Source organism: Rhipicephalus microplus, chromosome 3, assembly GCF_043290135.1.
Source record: "Rhipicephalus microplus isolate Deutch F79 chromosome 3, USDA_Rmic, whole genome shotgun sequence".
Classification (NCBI taxonomy): Eukaryota; Metazoa; Arthropoda; class Arachnida; order Ixodida; family Ixodidae; genus Rhipicephalus; species Rhipicephalus microplus.
The window spans coordinates 70,186,278-70,207,070 of NC_134702.1; the positions used below are offsets into that span (position 1 = coordinate 70,186,278).

The 20,793-nt window shown below is 41.9% G+C and overlaps 2 protein-coding genes across 6 annotated transcripts; one reads left to right on the forward strand and one right to left on the reverse strand.

The window, feature by feature from the left end:
• Nucleotides 1-556: 556 nt before the first annotated feature.
• LOC119161064 (uncharacterized) lies at nt 557-5,226 on the reverse strand. Its single transcript, XM_037413396.2, has 3 exons — nt 4,954-5,226; nt 2,225-2,391; nt 557-899 (listed from the first exon to the last, which is right to left on the reverse strand). The coding sequence occupies exons 1-3, from the start codon at nt 5,155-5,157 to the stop codon at nt 779-781; spliced, it is 492 nt and encodes a 163-aa protein (XP_037269293.2). The 5' UTR covers nt 5,158-5,226; the 3' UTR covers nt 557-778.
• A 103-nt stretch (nt 5,227-5,329) lies between these two features.
• On the forward strand, nt 5,330-20,173 carry Gos28 (golgi SNAP receptor complex member Gos28). 5 transcript variants are annotated; one of them, XM_075889768.1, is made up of 8 exons: nt 5,330-5,484; nt 9,169-9,274; nt 12,867-12,918; nt 13,979-14,175; nt 16,159-16,230; nt 17,069-17,098; nt 18,489-18,571; nt 19,798-20,173. In XM_075889768.1, the coding sequence occupies exons 1-8, from the start codon at nt 5,454-5,456 to the stop codon at nt 19,920-19,922; spliced, it is 696 nt and encodes a 231-aa protein (XP_075745883.1). In that variant the 5' UTR covers nt 5,330-5,453; the 3' UTR covers nt 19,923-20,173. The 5 variants fall into 5 exon arrangements, with proteins under 5 accessions (XP_075745883.1, XP_037280445.1, XP_075745881.1 ...); XM_037424548.2 differs by having other exon boundaries at nt 5,331-5,484; nt 12,840-12,918; XM_075889766.1 differs by lacking the exon at nt 5,330-5,484 and having other exon boundaries at nt 9,135-9,274; nt 12,840-12,918.
• The last annotated feature ends 620 nt before the right edge of the window (nt 20,174-20,793 follow it).

The window sequence follows — 20,793 nt, forward strand, 5'->3', positions numbered from 1 at the left end:
GCGTTCTCATCAAAGAACAAAAAAATTAACTATGTTAAATACGTTTCTGCCTACGGATAAACAAAATAATATTGGCCATCATGGTAACGCAGCCTCTGGTTGAAATGTGCCATACACTGGCAACCAGGTATCCCATGAATGGCAGCATACTACATAGACACGTGCTGCTTCAAGCTGGAAGCCAACAACGTGACGTTTCATACAGAAATAGCTTTGGCACAAAGGTCTGCAATCTCACTGCCATCCGCTGGCAGGCTTGTTTACATCTGATGGGCAAGTACTTTTTCTGTGCTAACATAAATGGAACATGTATAGGCAATAAAATGTCATTCCTAGCCAACGTCTCACGTTTGGGTGAATGGTGATGTTCAGAATCTACAATAAAATTTGCCAGGATATCCGAGTTTTCAGCGTAAAGCCAGCAACGCAAACATATAGTATCTACACATGGCAAAGTCAGCCATTTTAAACATGAGATGCGCTTAATGTCACGAGAATGGGCAAATGTGACTGAGTGAGCATTTGTGCTAATTACCTTTCTGTGAGACGCGACACGGCCGAGGTTATTTTTCTATTTCTGACGTCATAACTAACCATAGGTTGCATATGCCAGCCCAGATGCTTAAAAATGTTAGTGGCTTACATGAAGTTGCATACATTTGTAGATAATGGCTAAATGCTAATGCCTCAGAAAATGCATGCTTAACATATATTTCAGCGGTGGGTGCATTGGCTTTGGCATACTCCATGAACCTTGCGACAGAAGGCACAGCGCTGTTCAAGTCTTCTTGGCGTGTCTCTTGGAGACCTTCTCGGCCACCGTGTGCAGCTCTCCGATACCCGCCTCGATCTCTTTCAATTCCTCTCTCAACTTCCTGGCGGGCGTTCCCAATGCACGCCTGCAAATGAAGATGACTATGTGGCTAACGACAAGCATCAATTGAGCAATACCTACAAACCTTCACTAGGTTAAGTGTGCCAGCGTTTGACAGTTCCAAGCATATTGAGGCTGACAAGATTCTGCAAAAGCAGCTGGTTTTCTCAAAATCAACATGCTGCACACTACCTAAATACTCAAGAAAGATCAAGTCAGTATTTCAGGACTGATCAGAGCTCAACTATCATGTAAAAGCATGGGGCTGAATTTTTTGCCAATACACAGTACAGCTCCTGTTGTGGCTAAGAATCTTGCCTTTTGCAGCCTGGTCAAAGTGCGCAAAAATATCCGGATCGTGAGCCTTACAGTAAATCTCCAGTCGAATCTGAGTCGTATCTACTAAGCTGGTAGTAAGTATGGATTGAATACAGGTTATTTTACGGGCATACCTAATGAAATATTCTAATCACAAAAAAAAATGTACTCAAGGCAATAACCTATTAAGTCATATCCAGAAATATTTTGCCCCCTACGAAATTGACACACTGTCGTTAAGTACTAATCACATCAATATAACAACTAGCACTCCAGCATAACGTACACTGAACGTCCCCACCTCCACCCCGTTTAACACTGCTAATTGGCCAAACAGAAACTATACTCGGCGACAACTTATCTTGACAGTGGAGCAAAGGCTATGGAGGCGGACATTCGAGTTGCTCCGCGAGTACGGTAGCTAGCAGGTGATTTCGGTTTTGCTCGCTCGCAACGTTAAGGCGTTTAGAAAAACTGGTGCATGAAAATTGTGAATGAAAGAAACATTTCGACTGCTCAGTGAACATTTCTTGTGTCCTATTAAGAGCACGTTTTTTCGGAGAACTATACAGCATGTTTGCAGCCACACACTGACATTACGGATGCCAAGTTTCCTCGGAAAACAGGTGCGCTAAAGAGGTGCACTGAGAAATTAAAAGAAAAGCTTTTTACAAGGTGAACAATAACTGTATTTTACCTACAAGTTCCTGCAACTGTTTCAGTCTCACTACAAGCAAAGCAGCATTTATTCCAGCAAGGCAAATGGAGAAAACTATCAGTAAGCTTGAGTACTAATTTTTTGGCACGGGAGCAAGCATGTGCTTTGGCTATATAGCTTCCACAGCGCTCTCAAGAAAAGTTATCGGCGAGTATAGCTCACTGCACCTCATTAGCACTATTCAATATAATGTATGTACTTTGTCTTCCGCCACAAGTACATTCTCGTGCCGCTTAGTTGAAAATGCGGAGCAAGACCATCAAACTGCTAATTATCTGGTTAACCCCCTCGCGTGTTCCTTATTGTATACTTACGTTTTGGGTGTCCGGCAACTGGGTGTCCTGCGATGAGGTGTGGCAGGACTGGGCGTCTCAATGCCAAAAGGTGAGTACAACTTGACGGGCGTCTGGCAGTGCAAGGGAGAGTACGGCCCTGGAGGAAGACGGTACCTTGTACGGGTACGAGCTCCCGGTAGGCATTTCTGAAAGTGTACGATTCGTGACAACCAGGTTAGCCTCTCCGGAACATTATTTGTGGCTGTGGTACTTCATTTGAGCTGACTGCAGTAGCCCGAAAATTCTTTCAAAGCAGGGCTTTCAAATGTCATTTATTCTTACAGGATACATACGCGGGACTCAAGAAACACTTAAACAAGTATGAAGGAAAGAAGTCTGAAGTTTAAGGACTCATCTTTTTTTTTTTTTTACACAATATTGATGAGAACAGACAATAATGCCATAGGGTATGTTGTTGTAACTCTTACGTAAACATGAAGAAAGAAACGTGGACGAAAAGATAAATTGCCGCCAGCAGGGACCGAGCGTGCGACCATGGAACAGCGCGTTCGATGCTTCAGTCCCTGCCGATGGCATGTCATCTTTTTGTCCATCTTTTTCTTTCTTCAATTTACATTACAATTACTGCAAATAGCATCCCCTATACTATACTTGGCATCACTTATGACAACATTTGTTGATTACCTTCCAGTCGTTCAATAACTAAACTGAGCTTATGTCTATTTTAAAACTAAAATCAATACGGTAGTGTAAGCCCTTTTAACGAACACCGCACTTCTTATACATCGTAGAACATGCTGTTCCTTTGTTCAATTTACTGTCTATTGTTATGATGCACCCTCTGTAATCAAGTTTCAATATTTTTTTCACGTAACGATATGCCCATTCAATCACATTATATGAATGGCACTGCTTGTAGTATTGATATAAATATTGTCACCTTTGAAGGTTGACTCAAAATAAAGGTTATGTTGAACGTTATTTGGTAGTCTATTCTGTACTCATTGGCAATAATAGATCCAGAATTGTCATAGTGCTCCACTCAAGTGTGGTGATTGATGTGCGGGGCTTAACATGCCGAAACTACTGTATGATTGTGAGAGAAGCCGTAGAGCAGGGCTCCAAGAATTACGACCACCTGGGCTTCTTTAACGTGTACCCAAATCGAAAATGCAGCCGCTGAGTACCTTAGCCACTAGAACACCGCTGCAGGGTACTCAAGAGTGGAATGATCTCTGTGGTGCATGTACAGAGATATTTATGGCAGCTCAGAAAAATTGTAATGGACAGCTTGCAAAAATCTCCAAGGCGGCTTTCCTATAAGGTTTGTTTTCAAATCAAAACCTCGTGTTCAGACTGCTTTTCTCTCTCATTTGTGTTTTTGCCTTTCCCCCTTTCCTCAAAAGGTCAGGTTCTATGTTGGCCACCATGAGGCACGGCCGGGCAGTCCCAGCCTGCATGAGGGTACAGTACTTAGCTTCCGAGAAAAGCAGTTGGCGATGGAGTGTTTTCGGTTGGGAAAACAAACCTTACAGAAAAGCCGCCTAGCAGACTTCTGCAAACTGCGTTATTGTTGACACTGCATTCACTCTTTTCAGTATATTAGCATATCTTCGAATGTTTGTTATGTGACAATTTTACTAGAGCACCTGAAATTTGCAAACATGTTCACAATCATGCATCAGGGGCATTTTCATGATGTGCTATATTGTGTATAACATTGCAGCGAGACATATCCTACATTTTTCATTTATAGAGGGATCTATGCGCAGCTCACTATGTGGCTTGATTGTACATGCATAATATATAATATTAATAAGAAAGTAGTAATAGTAAAATAATAATAAGTTATTTAGTCTCTGCTAAGGGCAGCTTGCAGCTGGGGCCCATTTTCTTGCTATGCTTTTGGTGGTGCCTGAAGTATGTGCCACCCCCTCCCTTCCCCTAAAAAGAAGTAGAAAAAAAAGAAAGGACTGTTGGGGTGCAATCGCTGAACATTGGGGGGCTGGTCCTTACCTTGGACCAGTTGTCCACGGCTGTCCTTCTCTCCCATGCATTCCAACGACATTCCGGTTCCAGTTTTCTCTTAGCCCTCTCCCAATCTTCCCTTTCCTGAAGACCCCTGGCAGTACCGTACGAAGACACGTTGAGGAGGAGGAAGAGAGGTTGAGGAAAGGAAAAGACGCGACCCATTTGCCCTAAAGAGCAGCTGAGGGGGGCGCAGGAAAGGGGGGCGGGGGCACCCATGCTTCATCGATTTTTGACGCCTCTGGAACTTTTAAAATCGCGGTGCGCACGTGGGCGGCGAATTCATCAGCCATACTCGAGACACTGTCATCTACCACCGTCCTTGGAATATATTTACTTATTTTCCTTCCACACAAGCATGAACCTCATTCTATACAAATTTATTTAAATCGCCACAACAGTAGCGTGAGTTCACTGTGGCATCCTCGTGGCGTATATGGTTCACTCGAATCAACCCAATGTCTACTAGCGGAAATTAATAGCGTCTCTTGAAAAGCAACACTACGGCGATAAAACATGTATCAGCGAATACAAAGCCATATAAATAAAAATGAAAGGTTAATGACACGAGGCAACGCCCTGCAACGGTCAAAAAGACAATGGTAGCGAGAAAACATTCGCACGGCGCAAAACGAGCGCACATGCCGACCACGATCGCGCAATAAAATTCCGCCAACACACACAAAAAAAACTTTTTCACAAGAGCGAAAACGACTCACGTTGGAGATGTTTTCGACCACAGATTTGACGTTCGCCAGTGTCTTGCGTGCCGTGCTTCGGACCTCTCTGAGGGCGCAGAAGGCCGTCCCGATCGACTTGGTGATCTTGGTTCGGTTTTCGCTTCGCAGTCTCCTCGACCTTTCTCGCGTCTTCTCCCGCGCGTCTCTTCGCGAAAACCGCGCGTTCGCGTTTTGGGACGACATGACTTCGAAAAACGCGCTGGCTGATAACGCACGTTTGCGACTGGCCTCGCCCTCAACCGACTTTCAAAACCCGATGCGAACCGAGCGCAGCGAGGCCGGCGAAGCGACGAGCCAAAAATGTGATAGTGGTAGACTGCAAACGTCACTCGTAATTTTTATCTGCCTTTTACTTTCCTGTATGACCATTTTCTGAATGCAATAACGTATACGTTGTGTAAACTTCAATTTTTCTTTTAAGTGGTGTCAACGAAACCTCGCGAGCGGATCTTTCTGCTGCACACTTTTTGTTTCTGTTGATGATGGCGTCCGCTGGTTACGCGTTGGAAGGTAAGTTATTGCATTCATTTGTCGCTACCGGCAGCGCGCAAATTGTTTTTCGTCGCTTTATGACACACGCAATGTCATCGCCTTCGCACCGGCAGCGTATCCACTGATATGTAGGCACGCCAGCGCGGCGGTGACATAGTCAACCAGTCGTCGTTCTGGGCTCGCGAATATTCGGCATACGTGGTTGTTACTTGCCAATGTGTCGGCAGCGGCAATTAAGCGAAGGAATGGTGATGTCGTCAAACCGCGCCCTGTATGTGTATCGCCAGGGCGCACTACTTCCCGTCTGATTGAACCAGAGCAAGCGCGAGATTCCTATCGCGAACCGATGAAACGTCCGTGGTGTGTTGTTTTCCGTGTTTTGACGTGCGGTGACTCCTTGGTTGGGTTACGTTTTGCTAGCCTCGGGAATTAAAATGACCCGTTAGCTCAGTGCGCTCAGTGTTCTGAGGCCTACCTTTCTGACATACGGGGACCCTGCAGTTTTTTTTTTTTTTTTCGTTCAAGAAATGTCGGTAACAAAACGATTTCATGGTTGCTGCTAAACCTATGTTTCGATTTTCGAGGGGCGCCTGCGAAAATGTCACCTTTTCATTATTATCCAGTGGCGCCGTAACAGCGCTACGAACCTGTTAAATACAGGTATGGTTATACGTTACTACAAACGTGATTCCTCGTATTTCTATTGAACTGTGTTGTTGCCGTTCAGATACGGCGAAACTTATTGTTTTCGGTGTTCTGTACTTACCGGCTCTTGCTGTCTACATAAACAAAACAGAAAAAGTTTAGGATGGTCGTCCGTTGTCGTGAAAGCACGATGCAGGGCTGTGCTAAGCAGCACGGGCCAAGGAAAGTACACATGTCAGGCGCTGTTGCACCCGTCATGAGTATTTCCCTTAGACCGTCATTTTTCGCGTAGCCCTGCATAGTATGTTCAAAAATGCACCAACTGGCCCAAACCAGAGCTTTACTACCTCTTGTCGAACTGCATTTCAACAGCTTTTTTTTTTTCCTCTCTGTAACACCAACGTGGCTTCCTAAACCAACGAGAGAGCAAGTTTTAATTATTAAGGAAGCATTTACCATTAGACACGTTAAACGTCTACAGCCTGTACTACTACTACTAGCCGCTGTAAAGACGCTTAAATCACAGTAAACATACTTGACAGACTTTCGTTCTTCTGCATGAAATGCGCAAAACATTAATGGATGACAGTTCCTTCATTAAAAAAAAAATGGCAACTTTTCTTGACAGCATTCTGAGAACTACAGAACCAAAGCGCATGCCTGCTATCATGCCGAGAAATAGTACTTACCTTTACTGATAATTTTATCATGCTGAAGTAAATGCTGCTTTATTTGTAAGGAGACTACCCCCTGTATTCTCAAGCCTTTAAATTTATTCTTGTGACTTAAGTCAGCCTTAGCCATAAGTCCGCCCTTAAGGCATTTCATGAACCTACCTTGTACTTATCACGGAACTTTCCTCGTACTAAAGTAAGGCTCGGTTAAGGTAGCCTATGACCTACCTTCAGGCTTCCTTAAATAACATGGTGGGGGACGACAACTTTGCGTATTCTATTTATTATGTGGACCGCAAAGAGGAAGTACAGCATACGCATACACGTCACCACTGCGGCGAGTCCTCAACAATCGACGGAACCTGGTTGAGATTTACGACAAGCAGGACTTTTTGTACCGCCCCCTCTCGCTTCACAAGTGCGATGGAGAATCTGCTCGCTGTGCTGTTTCTACAGGAAAATATCCGGGGTCGTGGGTTCGTTGTGCCCTGTCTCATGCAGCTGCTCATCGCATCGCGCTTTTATGGAGTTGGAACATTTCAACCTGGCCTGACCTGCAGGTCGCGAAATCGAATCCCGGCGGCAGCGGCTGCATTTCCGATGGAGGCGGAAATGCTGTAGGCCCGTGTGCTCAGATTTGGGTGTACGTTAAAGAACCCCAGGTGGTCGAAATTTCTGGAGCCCTGCACTACGGCATCTCGGCACTACGGCATAATCATTTGGTGGTTTTGGGAAGTTAAACCCCACAATCCAACCAATCAATCAACATTTCAACTTGGGAGCGACGGCCTTGTCAGTGCCTCGTAGCCGATCGTGTCAAGAGTATACAGTACAGTGAATATCTGCTATGGTTGCGAAGACAGTTTTTCTCGTACCAGCAAAACTTCCTGAAGTAGCGCTAGCACTTTTCTAGTTCTTCTGTTGGCCGTTCAGCAATGCACAGTGTGTCGGCTGTTGAATTCTATCGCAAGCTGCTTCCACATTTTTCGTTTTCTCTGAAAGCACTCGCCGTCCGTCTTGATACTTATTCACAAAATCCATCAGGACGTAGCCACTTTGTCAATGAAGTTCACTTCAGTGCACCGTTACAAAAAAATGCAACTACTTAAAAAGCTGCTATAAAACTGCTCAAGCTATTTATGAAATTTCAGAAAAAAAAGTGAAACAATACAGCAAACGCTCAAGCAAGCATGAGAACACCACCAAACACAGTCAAAACGTACGAGACTTTCAAATAACAAAAGAAACCTGAGCACCCCCCTGCGTTGATGGGAGTTGCAGAAAAGTGCCCATAAGAAAAACAAGTATTTCCTCGAAAACTGCTGGTGCCTAAACAAACCTTGCTGTTTACGTTTGGCTGCTTCTGTGCATAATGTTTATTTCTTGCAGTAAAGCTAATTTATCGCTGATTGAGACAATCATTTTGTAGCGACAATTCACCTACCCCCGCACCCAGGGCCTATACTTGGCAAGTGAAGGATGCCTTTCATAAGATGCCCTTATGACAGTATAAGAAAGGTTTCTGAAACTCGCCTTGTACTTTTTTTTATATTTTTTTCATCCTTTCGTAAGTAGCCTTACCTCGATAAGGTCGGTTCATGAATACGGCAATACAGGAGTTCTGGGAAGTCTTAGGTAAAATACATTTATTGTTCCCTTTGCAAGGATACCTTCCTTCTCTTTCAATTTCTTGGACAGCATCACCATTTTAGAGCACGACCGTTTTCCTAAGTGAACGTGGTTCCCATTATGTAGTAGGTCAGTGTGAGGCCGTAAGCTCGCTGTTTAATTCTACTAGAATGATATAGTCGTAATATGCCTGTAAAATGTACGTTGAACCATTGAAATGTTTCACGCGTTCACATTTTCGTGTGCATATGATATTCTAAACGCATTAACGACGCGAGCGAGCAGCATCGAAACCAGCCACAAGCTGCCGTGCTACTTGCCGAGCAACACGGATGTGCTGAAGCCCCGCCTCCCTAGCTTTCCCACCAATGACAAGATAAGCTGCTGCCAACTATAGTATGTAGCCATGGCAGTGTTGCCTACTTTCAGCAGGACAAAAAAGAAAAAAAATGTCCAAAACTACTCCAGTGACTTCTGCTGTAATAGACACTTCCACTCGTGACATCATTTTAGAGCATATTAACGCACAGCGTTGTTGCACGTTTCATGAATTCGCCTTCTTAAAACCTACTGCATAGCTCGTTATTATTGACATCATAATTCATATATAAATTTTATATGTACACAATTTTGTTTTCATGTGTTTTGGTTGTGTGCTGCATTAAGCACTTTACGGTAAACATAAGATCCATAATTACTGCCAGCATAAGCCTTGGGTGTATGGCTGAATGTTTTCTTGTATTCCTTTTTTCAGATTTACGGAAACAAGCGCGCCACCTCGAAAATGAGATCGACCTTAAGCTCGTTTCCTTCAGCAAGCTTGGTACTGGCTTTGGTTCCAGAGAACTCAAGAATGAAAGGTGAACTTGCTGCGTCATGTTCAGTACTATCCGTGGAGAAAATCATTTGTTCCAAAGCAAGGAATATGGACATTTGGTTTGAGAATACTTTGTCAGTGTACGTTAAGCTTCAGCCTTGGTCATGATAAAAAGATCTCTTTAAAAAAAAGATTCTTAATGTAATGAGGTCAGATTGCTCTGCCATTACTATAAAATCCGGTTATAAACATCTTCTCATGCACCTCGTTGTGCATTATGGGGTTCATGCAGAATCTAGCGTTGCTGGACATAAGGTGCAGTTTTCAACATGTCACCGTTAAAGGATGCAATAGTTTGTTTTGGTTGCAGCAAGCACAACCACATCACTCTGCCACTGGGTATTAAGCAGCTGCTGTTAAGGGGGCAGACTGGTCTTAAACATTTTTTTGTTTATTCAGTGATCTTGATCAAACTGCACAGGGTTATGCAGTTTTTTCTGCTGATTTCAAATATTTAATTAGTTTTTCCTGTAACTCATCTTGTTCCTGAGATAACTTAAGTTCACCCCCTATTTTTTAAGGCCACCATAGAAAAACAGTGCTTAATTAAAAGTGATAATTAAGATATGACAACATAGACTAATGACTTCATATTAAAAGTATGCAAGAGTTTTTTTTTGGCCTTTCTTTGGTATTTTACAGCAAAACGAACTATCCATTTTCAAATGTAGTTGCAATCATGTTACTATTTTGATGAGTATTTAAATAAAAAAAGCTTGTGATCTAAATTATGCTCCTATACTTGCATTCTACGCACATACAGGTTGCCATTGCAAAAAGAAATATTGATGTACCTGCCCTAACTACAGAGATATTGAGGCCTCAAAATTTAACAGTCGTAAATTGACTTTTCTGATATAATGGAAAAAACTGAAAACACACAGCTTCTTCAAAAATCAACAATCGTGGTGCTCATGTTTTGCAATCCTCATAAAGGTGCTCATAAATTCGTAGCAGAGCTTCTAACACAGGTACCGGCAAATTATAAAGAAGCCTCGAAGTCTGTTCCCCATTTTTTTGCAGGTTCTGCATGTTAACAGCACCAAAAATCTGGACAGTTAGAATGACACTACAAGGAAATTACTACTTCCTGGTGTGTGAAAATTTGCAGAGACAGAAAAATATTTGCAGAAGCCAAATGTCAATTATAAAAAATGAATTTTTTTGTCACTTTTTGGTCGCAAAGACTAGTCTGCCCCCTTAATGTGCGAGAAATCTGCTATGCAAAAATATCGCTTTAATCACTTTTTTTTTAGATTCATTTCTTACAATTCTCCAGTAGCTCCTCTACTTTTAGTGGATTACTGCTTATAACAAAGTCCTAATGTCAGTCTGGATGACTTGGTTACAGCAATGTTTTACTTGCTGCCTTACCTTTTTGCGATTTTTCCAATAGTGTAACATTTGGCTAGTTGGCTCGTCAGTATCACAGGGAGCAGTGAACAAGACAGACAATGCTGAACACTCATTGACTGTGCACAGATTTTTCTAAAATTTAGAATTGCTCATAATATGTAACAGTCATTCATCATAAAAAATCTGGCCATGAAAAAATGTCGTATGCAGTTTATCGATGGTGAAACTTAACATTACTCGATGGGTGTGGTCACTACAACAGCTACCTCTGCTGATAAAGTACGTACTGCAGTAGTAAAGGCAATCATCACTTGAGTCTGCATCGCCTGGCACAGTCCTGTAGCTTAGATGCACCTTACTTTGTACTGCTGTGGGCTCTGTAATTATTGGTGTGCATAATATTCGTGTATTACTTTGCATATTTCCAAATTGCTCCCTTTGCTTTCCCACTTGCCATTCCATCCTTGTTTTTCTTTTTTGGTTGAACACTAAACGACACTACTTGGTTGAACCTAAGAGATATCAAATAGAAAAGGCTTAATCAGCCTACACTAATAAACTACTGTATTTAGCCAAATGTAACACGAGTCTCTTTTTTTCCATACTTTTGCTACCTAATGTCGACTTTCACATTACTGTTGAGTAGACACGGTATTTTTTTTTTTCAAATATGGTATTGATTTCGCACAGGGTGTTGACTATTGAAAGAGAAACTAAAACTGAAGTGCCTTCAATTTTGTGTTAAAGTCCTAAATACAAGATCGCGAATATTTGACACGGGACCGAGAACAAACACTGGTGTGCAGGGCAAGGGGCTGACAAGCATTAAAATTGTAGCGCCACTTGATGCCGTTCCAACAACTACCACTTGTGACATCAGCCCGATACCATAGAGTTCAGTGTTTGCTCAAGGCCGAGCAAAAGTTGGGGCTCTTTTAAAAACAGCCGTGTAGATCTTTATTCAGGACCATGAAAAAGGAACAAGGTTCATGCACAGACAGTCCTTACAATATCGGGGTGAACTGGTGTGGAAACTTGGAAAAATGGCTTTCCAGCTGTTTCTATTTTTCCGTCTTCTAGGGCACTGTAACAACGGCCTTCGAAATTTAAGTTTATTTTCCAACAGAGCTCAACTTCAACTCTTTCTCTTTAGTATTCAACCTTGTTTTGTTTTTTATTCTTTACTTGCCATTACACCATGAGGTTTCAAAGTTCAGCTACTTCCATCACACAAAAAAGCCAGTTGCTGAATGTTGTGCATCTGTAGTTGTATGACCTCCTGCCGTTAACATCATCCTTATTTCTCGTGAATTTTCTCATACTGTTCCATGTGCCTTCCATCATGTCTCTTTTGTTGTTGATGTTTTATTACCATGCTAGTTTAATGGCTACCTTGTCAAAAATTGCATTCATGTTCATTACTACTGTTCGCGGTCGTATTAAGCAAATCTCGTACGTGGGCTTTCATGAAAAAAAAAAAAACGGAGTCGATGCAAGGAAGCAAAGCAATCAAGCAATAATAAAAGCAGGAGAAACTGCATGCTGTAGATGGAAAAATTTTTTAACACGAGTAAAGCAGAGGTACTGAACTTAACTTAAATTGAAATGACTGTGAATAACAATACAGTTAAACTGCTTTTTAAGAGGCATGCTCCAGGCAGCAGTTCTCGTCTTTTTTATGAGATGTCTTTTATAAGCAGGGTACTTTGTATGCATTTTCTTATCAACCTGTATTTTAGTGTAGGCACGCTGGTGTTTGTTACACCCATTTGTCTCTTATAAAGGGGTTCACTGTACTTCATTCTGCAATTAGTACAAACTAGTGATTAGCATCAAGTTGTCTGAATTTTGCGTGCTCTTTTTTTTTTTTTTAATGCATTTTGTCATGTCTTCTCACACCACTATGCATGCCTGCCTTCATGGCTCTCTTGTTGTTTTGTTGTCGTTTCATGGCCAACTATGCTTACTTCCTGTAGGATTGAAGGTTACCTGTACTGTTTTCAATGAGAATTTCTTTCTCTCTCTTTCTCTTATTGCTTTTTTGGGTTTTTGTTGGTGCTGACATGTAAATTCTCATCACAGGATACTAAAGAGAGCAAGTATGGTATTCAGAAATATACAATGACTCTTGTCATCGTTCATAGAAAGTTTTTTTTTACGTGATTATTGTTATTTCTTTTCAATTTATATAGCCTTGATACTGCACCATTGCTTGGCAGGGACCACATGTTTGAGACAATGACATTGGAAATTGAGCAGCTGCTATCCAAGGCAAGTAAAATTATTTACTTCTTATTTTTAATGCAAGGTCTGTCACGGCTAGTCACCGTGAGCGTTCCTTTTTTTTTTTTCACAGTCTTGTATTTATTATTTGAATCTGCTAAGGGCATTAACTTTGGGTGAAAACGGAGAGACTGTATGACTTCTCAAATAAATATCACAATGTAAATAGTGTTACTAAAGGCTAAATATTGTTGATAATCTAATTAGGAGCTCCCCTGAAGCCATCGTTAAAGACAAAGACCAAAGGCATGCCTGTCTTCTTCCTTCACATTTAACACGAAGCTCAATCCTAATTATGATTATAATGATTATGATGAGTATTATAGAAATAATGATGATTATAAGATGATTACAGGGGACTTTAAACCCTCAAATCAATCAAGATGATTACAGTAGGGTCAGGGACATAGATGAATGATTAGAATTATTAAAGACTTCTCTTGCTAACATAACTTTAATGATAAGGGTGAAACCACAATGTGATTATGGAGGCACACAGTGTTAGAGGGCTCCCAAAATTTTGGCTACTTGGGTTTTTTTTAGCAGGTGATAAAGGCCCATGCACTCAAATCTATGCACGTGGGCCTTTTTCACCTGTGTTGACATGTAAACACCGTGGCCAGGAATGAATTCACAACCTTCATGTCTGCAGCTAAGCACCTAAACCAGTGTGCCTTTGCAGCCAAAGGTGACTTTAATTTTTAAGTTTTATGTTTATCACTTACTACTCTGCAGTCTTCACATCATAAAAGTGTCCTAAGGAAAATTATTTCAAAAGTAAATAGAAGGGCCCTCCATTGCAATGAATGATCACCACCGTTGGTAATGTCCAGTACGTCACCTGAGTAACGTTCACTGCCATTTTTTGTTTTCATGTTGCTGTGCATATACGTACGAGGAATTTAACACTCTATGGACATGTATCTTTATTATCATAGGTCAAAACTTGAAATTACAAATCTTTGTTCACGAGTACAACTTAGGCTGCTTCTGGAAAAACATCTCTCCTCCTTTCACCAACCGTCCAATGTGTTCCTTCGCTGTGCAGCTGGGTGAGGTCAACGACCAGATGAGCCAGGTGCAGACCTCGAGCGGGGCTGCTCCCAGCACCACGGTTCTTCACACACTGCAACGTCACCGAGACATCCTGCAGGACTACGTGCGCGAGTTCCACAAGACGCGCACCAACGTCCAGGCCCACCGGGAGAGGGACCTGCTCCTCGGCTCTGTGCGCAAGGACATTGAGTAAGCAGGTGGCACTTTTGCTGAAACAGCTCTTGCAAACATGCCCATCTTGCCGGTCTGTTGCACGTAGCTTACATATCAGAATATGTTAACATTTCCATGCCCATTGAAAGCAGGGGAATTCAATCTTGAGTCCAGTCAAAGTTGCCGCAGCCCACACGTTGCAATATTGATAATGGAGAAAAAGACGCCAAAAGACTTCTTATATTTCATGTGTATCTGTAACCTGCACTGTTTCCGTGTGCAGTCATTGTAGACAGAATAGTGGCGAATCAGCAAAATGTCTATCAAGATACCTGCACTGTTAGTCATGTTCGTAATTATGTATCCTGTATCACCGGTGTTGTCTACTCCATGCCCTTGCCATGCAAACATGTGTACGTAGGCCAAACAGGTCGCTGTCTAAATGTCAGACTTCATGAACATTTTAATTCTCTGAAAGCCCACTTTGGCCTTTATCTAGCAGACCACTAAGAAATGCGGCTGTGCTCCGCTCTTTGGCGATACTTCACTGTTGTTCCGGCATAAGAACCAATGAGCGTGCGAACTTATTGGGGCTGCGCATATTCACAAGAAATACGAGTCTTGCGTCAGTGTTCTCTCTGAGGCCATATATGATAAAAGTTATTTTGGTTTTGTATGACTGGCGGGCAACACTTGATGTGGCCTAGGCATTGGCTGATTTGGTCTCTTGTGCCTTTTTTTCTTCTCCCCCTTTGCCCTCTCTTACTTTTTATCCTGCCCTTTATATTGCCTCGTTGTTGCAATAGAGCTTCAGTTGACAGTCTGTGCTTGCCCGTCCTTCTTTCTCCTTTCGTGTTTCCGTCTGACTTTTCCTGCGGTTACATTATAGATTATTACCAACTTGCCCAGCTAACCATTCTTTTATAAATCGGCTTCTAGTGCCTATCACGTGTTTCTTCTGCGTTTGAAGCTTTTTAGTTTTATATACAGAAGTAACTTTTATACACAGTCAAAAAGTCAGTGCAGTCAACCAGTGTGGAGCAGTAGTCGTGGGTTAAACCCCGGCCGCGGTGATTGCATTTCGATGGGGGCAGAATGCCAGAGGCTCATGTTCCCTGCGATGTCAGTACGTTAAAGAACGTGAGTCGGTCGAAATTCTCGAAGCCCTCCGCTATGGCGTGTCTCGTAAACGTGTCGTGCTTTTGGGACGTGAAACCCCCCGATATTATTATTATTGTTATTACAGAAAGTGGGCACAGCAAACAAGTGCCTCTAGGGGTCAGACTTTGATGTGATGGTTAGCATGCGAAGCAAACTGGAGTCCACAGGAGACGTCGGCCGACCTGGTGCTACTGTCATCTGCTGCCAGCGTTTTAAAAAAATGAAATAATTGTCGAGTGATAATGTGCAGTATTCTAGATACGGGCCAGCAGTTCTAGTGACTGCTCTGATTGCAGCCTCATGTTGTACTACCTCAATGTGAAATATGGCAAGCTGTGAAAAGAGAAAAAAGGGGCGTACTGCGTCACATAGTTGTCTGTTTCAGTGCAGCGTGTCGTAATCATCGCAAAATTTCTGTTCCTAAAAAAAAGCTGTAGTTTGGGCACTCACCCGCCACTGTGGTCTGCCGACCCGCGAGTTTAATCCTGGCCACGGTGGTCACATTTTAAATGGAGGCGAAAATGCTGTAGGGCCGCGTGCTCAGATTTGGGTGCACGTTAAAGAACCCCAGGTGGTGGAAATTTTCGGAGCCCTCCACTGCGGTGTCTCTCGGTAATCATATCGTGGTTTTGGGACGTTAAATCCCAACAATTAATATTATATTTGACATTCCAGCTTGTGTTTGGAACCTGCTTATATGGAATGCGTGTTAATTGTTGATGTGCTAAATCAGAAGCAGAAACATTATAACACAGAACTTCTAGCCTTTATTTCTGTCTTTCTTTGCTCAGAATTTTGCCTCTCGATCAGCCTGTTGTTCTACTTCATGCATTCTCTCCTTCGCCTTCTTCGTTGCAGTTCTTACAAGAATTCATCCAGTCTCAATCGACGCTCGGAGGGCTACCTAAAAGAACACGAGCACCTGAAAAGGTTGGCGTGTGTTCTTAGCGTCTTGTTCTTTTTTTTTTTTGTCTTAAATGACAAATGTTCCTGAGGGTTTGTGATATAAAAAGGTAGGCATAGGAAGCAAGGCATGCATTAAATCTTGTGTTATTCATTTAGTCCTTTTGTCAACATTCTCTATGTCTTCCTTTTCAAACCACAAGTTTTTGATGGATAATGCTACATCTGTTTTTGTGTGGTGAGGTCGTGTTGATAATTACCACCAGACTAGGTTACGCTGTCATATGCATTGGCGCTTGATAAGCATTGCTACCACTCTGCAAAGTTGCTTGTTATATCCTGTATTCATGTTAAGTGGGAATGCCAAAAAAAGCATCTAATATGTAAATATTTATACTAATTTTATATCTGCTTCATAATTTATCTGATAATTTTATTACTGTTGTGTCGAGGTTTGGCCATATTGTAGACAGACATCTTTTCCTTTAAAAAGGTTGGTTTTACCGCTAGACTGATTTGCCTGGTGACCGCTCAGTCCATAGAGAAGTGTAAAATGAGTGCGTGTGTGTGCGTGTTTGTGTGTGACAAGAGAGGGGTGATAAAAATATTACATTATATTTGTAGCATGATTTCATGAGGTCCTATTTCAATGTGGCTATGCTGTGATACTTCTGCTATCTTAATAGGAGTACTGCTGCTTATATTGTTTTGCATATAAAAATTAGCTTGTCTTGTGATAGCTTGACAAATAATGCTGATGATGGGCACAAATGCTTTGCTCGTTTTCATATTCCATGCACTGTCATGCTATCGTAGTGTGACAAAACTTTGTATCAAACCTTTTTTTCTTTCTCTTTATTTTCAGTTCAGATCGGATGGTGCATGACCAAATAAAGTAAGCAAAGCGCTTTCTGCTGTTCTTATTTGTGGATGGTATTCATTTTGTAGTAGACTAGTGTCTTGAGCAGCATTGTTGTGCATAGCACTTATTGAGGTAAATGTACTATATTTACAGGACTGTAGGTCGACCCATTTTGTCCTAATTTGATATTAAAACTTTAGGGGGTCAACCTAGAATTGGCAACCTGTTTTGGTCGTAAAGTCTTTTTGAAAATGACCCCTGCATATTCTTGCAAAGGTAGCTTTTCTACGCAGCTTTCAAACACTGCCGTGAGGCCACCTTGGTACGATACTTTATTTTAGTTTTCTTTCATGACATCATAAATAATTTCTTTAATAAAATGTGCTCGTGCTCCTTTCTTGTTGTTGTTGTCATGCAATTTTAGGGGGTCGACCTACATTCGAGTCTGCTTACAATTGTGCAGATATGATAGCCTCATGAAAGTAACAATAATTGTACAATCATGAAGTGCCCTTTGGAAATTTTTATGAATATACGTAAGGCTGTCCTGTGCAAATCAAGCACAATTTCTCTCTGATTAAGTAACTGTTCAGCTGATGCAAGTGAAATTCATTACATTTGAGAAAAATAGCTGCAATAGTTCTTGGGGCCAGGTATCAAATTTTTATGCTTTAGTACACATTGCTGAAAATTACCACTCTGCATCCAAAATGCATTTGCCAAAAAATCTGAAGCAGATAGATTTCTCACATTGTCTCATGCTTTAGAGGCAGTCATCGCTTTTTCTTCACAAAATTCGCAAAGGTCTCATTGACCAATTGTGGATAATATGTCAGAACAATTTTAGATAATTTTATCTTGTTCGTGAATATTTGCTTGAGTCTATTCTTCTTGGGCAGTTGGAAGTTCTGATTCAAAAGCACCTTTGCCAAGGAATGTCATGTTAATGTCTGTTTTGGGATAGCAGAGGGACATATACTGTGACCAATAATTTCACTGTGACCAATAATTTCACTGTGAATGCTGTATGACTAGAACTGTTCTGTACCTGTGTACATTTCCCAGTAAACGGAACCCCTGTTAAATAAATGAGACGTTTTCCTGGTCCGTTTGCGTCACACTTAAAGAGTCTACTGTACTTACTTGAATGACTTGGAAAATATGGCCTGAAACCTTCTCACCCACTTGTTACGCTCCTCCCGTTTCTGCCTGAAACCTTCTCACCCACTTGTTACGCTCCTCCCGTTTCTGTTTGACAGCACATATAAATTGAAATTTTTTTTCGTAGATGCTTTTTCTGTTAATCTCGCTCCAGGTCCTCCGGAGTAGTGAAAGACTGCTTACCACTGCCCCATGCAACCGTTGTTAAGACGTGTATTTGTCTTGCAGTTAATTGTGAGCATTTTTTGTTTTTTGTTTTCAGCATTGCTATTCGAACAAAGGATGAGTTGCTGAGTCAGCGCAACGCCCTGAAGGCCATTCAGACCAAGATGACCACTCTAGCCAGTATCCTTTGGCTGCATTTTTTCACTTTTGCATGTGTAGCCTATCTTGCTGTGACTGTTGGCACTTCCCCACATTTCTTATGTATAAGTTTCGTTACCTCTGCTCATCGTGTTTGCAATTGGCGCTGAAGCTTTGTGAGGCCACAACATATGTCTTAACATGTGACCTTAATGCCTGGACCACAGTTGCTCCTGGTGCTGCGTTGTGTGAATGTTGACACAGTCGGTGATAAGTTGCGCAAAGCCTCGGGGAAAGGGCTGTACGCTCGAAAGGAATAATCTGAGAGCGCGAGTACTTAAACAGCTATTATCATTAATGTACTGTGGGTGTAATGGCTCTTTAAGTTTCACTGTTGTAGGAGTTGATCTTTTAATTCACAATTTCTTGTGTTTTTAGGAAGCAAATTTTTTACCATAACCGAGAAGTCCAAGTGTTGCAAAAACCCATCACATTCTGCACAATGTAGCTACAAGGAAAAGCGCGCGAGAGTGAGCCAAAGAGAATGGTGGGTAAATGTATGCGATCATCCTGTGGGCTTTGTTAGGAAGATGGAGGGGCGTATGTCGCTTTGTGGTGAGAGGGCCTCGGGCGTTGTGTGTACAAAGTATTGGGGAGTGAGCAACTTGTAGTGACTATAACTGGCTAGTTAGCTGCTACTATTTTGATTACATGAATAAAGTACCTTTGACACTTGATCAAAAACTTGTACTGAGGGCCGAGGCCTGATTTGTGTATTCTTGTTGAAGGCAGTGGCCAAGTACTGCACCAGGGTGGCCATACCTGCTCTGGTGAGGGAGTGCAATACCAACTGTGATCCCCAGTGAGGCTTCCCTCAATGCCCCCCATTTTTTTATTTTTCCTTTATTAGGTTTTTATTAGGTTTTTATACACTGTTCCCAAAATAATTCTCTTACGCCGCTTAGATCGAAAGTAATGATGTTTTTTTCTGGTTGTTAAGTGCAATTGACGGGTTTCCAAGAGAAGCCAGACATGTCAGAGGGAGACAGAAAATTAGGTGGGCTGATGAGATTAAGAAGTTAGTAGGTATAACGTGGCAGCATAAAGCACAGGATCATGTTGAAGGCGGAACATAGGAGATGCCTTTGCCCTGCAGCGGGCATATTTAGGCTGATGATGATGATAAAAAACTGGTAAGGAATACTTCAGTGGTTGCAGCGCTAGTTCCTGTGCGACTGCGTATAGTCTATTCTTTAACAGCACTGACGACCGCTTCCCCATGATCAACAGCTTGGTGCAGAGGGTCAACTTGCGCAAGAGGAGGGACTCCATCATTCTGGGCCTCGTCATAGGGACGTGCACGGTGCTGCTGTTGCTGTACATTACTCGCTGAAATTCTGTGGCTGCCGACACCTTCAGCTTCTCGTGCCCAAGCTCCTTCTAGAAAATGTGTTTTTAACGGAAACAAAGGTCGTGGTTGATTGACCCTCCCCCTCCACTCATCTGCGTTGACTGTAAGATATATATATATATTATGCTCCTGTACATAATGGACCTTTATGCTCCTGGTGAAGATAAAGAGGCATTGCACGGCTGTAATTCGCGTTTGTTGTTTTCTAAGCGGGAATAAAGTATTTTGATTGATATGCTTGTCTTGTTCTAACATCGTGCAAATAAACGTTTGCTGACATGCTCCCACAGGTTTAGAGTGGCTGGAAATAAACCTCTCGAGCCACTGCAAGAGAATTGTAGGTGCATCAAAAAAACAACAACATGAGATTGCTTGTTTTAAGGCTTGTGCTAATGTTCAAGCGCTTTAAATATTTGAACCGATGTTCTAGTATTCGTAGTGTTCCAATTTGAATATATATTATTGAAAATCCCGAAGTATTTGAAATGAATAAGTGCATATTAATTCGTAACTTTGTAAAGGTTGTTTCACTGCAATGGAGAGGTGCTGTGCAGTGATGGCACTCATCCTGGGAAAATCCAGACTGCCGCAAAGGCCTACTTCAAAATTAAATGAACATATTACCCTCGCATCAATTCATAATTTGTTGGAAGTTTAAAACGTCTGTTACACTAGCTTATATGCTCCGAGTATAGTAGAATTTAGAGCATAAAATTTATAGCTTATTGCTTGCATTCTATCAAAAGTCGAACCCTGCTACTATTCTAAGTTGCTTCTACTTCCATCAAACCAAAAAGCGGCATTCGCACATGTTTTGTTTCGATTTAAAAAATATATATGTTCTGCAGGTTAG

What these genes read in the sequence shown, in the direction of transcription:
- LOC119161064 (XM_037413396.2), bottom strand. Translation starts at nt 5,157, where the DNA reads ATGTCGTCCCAAAACGCGAACGCGCGGTTTTCGCGAAGAGACGCGCGG. An exon ending in TGGTCGAAAACATCTCCAAC is followed by an intron (nt 2,392 to 4,953) that starts GTGAGTCGTTTT and finishes GTACACTTTCAG; the next exon opens with AAATGCCTACCGGGAGCTCG. An exon ending in AGTTGCCGGACACCCAAAAC is followed by an intron (nt 900 to 2,224) that starts GTAAGTATACAA and finishes CTTCATTTGCAG; the next exon opens with GCGTGCATTGGGAACGCCCG.
- Gos28 (XM_075889766.1), top strand. Translation starts at nt 9,135, where the DNA reads ATGGCTGAATGTTTTCTTGTATTCCTTTTTTCAGATTTACGGAAACAA. An exon ending in TCTGTGCGCAAGGACATTGA is followed by an intron (nt 14,176 to 16,158) that starts GTAAGCAGGTGG and finishes TCTTCGTTGCAG; the next exon opens with TTCTTACAAGAATTCATCCA. An exon ending in CAAGATGACCACTCTAGCCA is followed by an intron (nt 18,572 to 19,797) that starts GTATCCTTTGGC and finishes ACAGCACTGACG; the next exon opens with ACCGCTTCCCCATGATCAAC.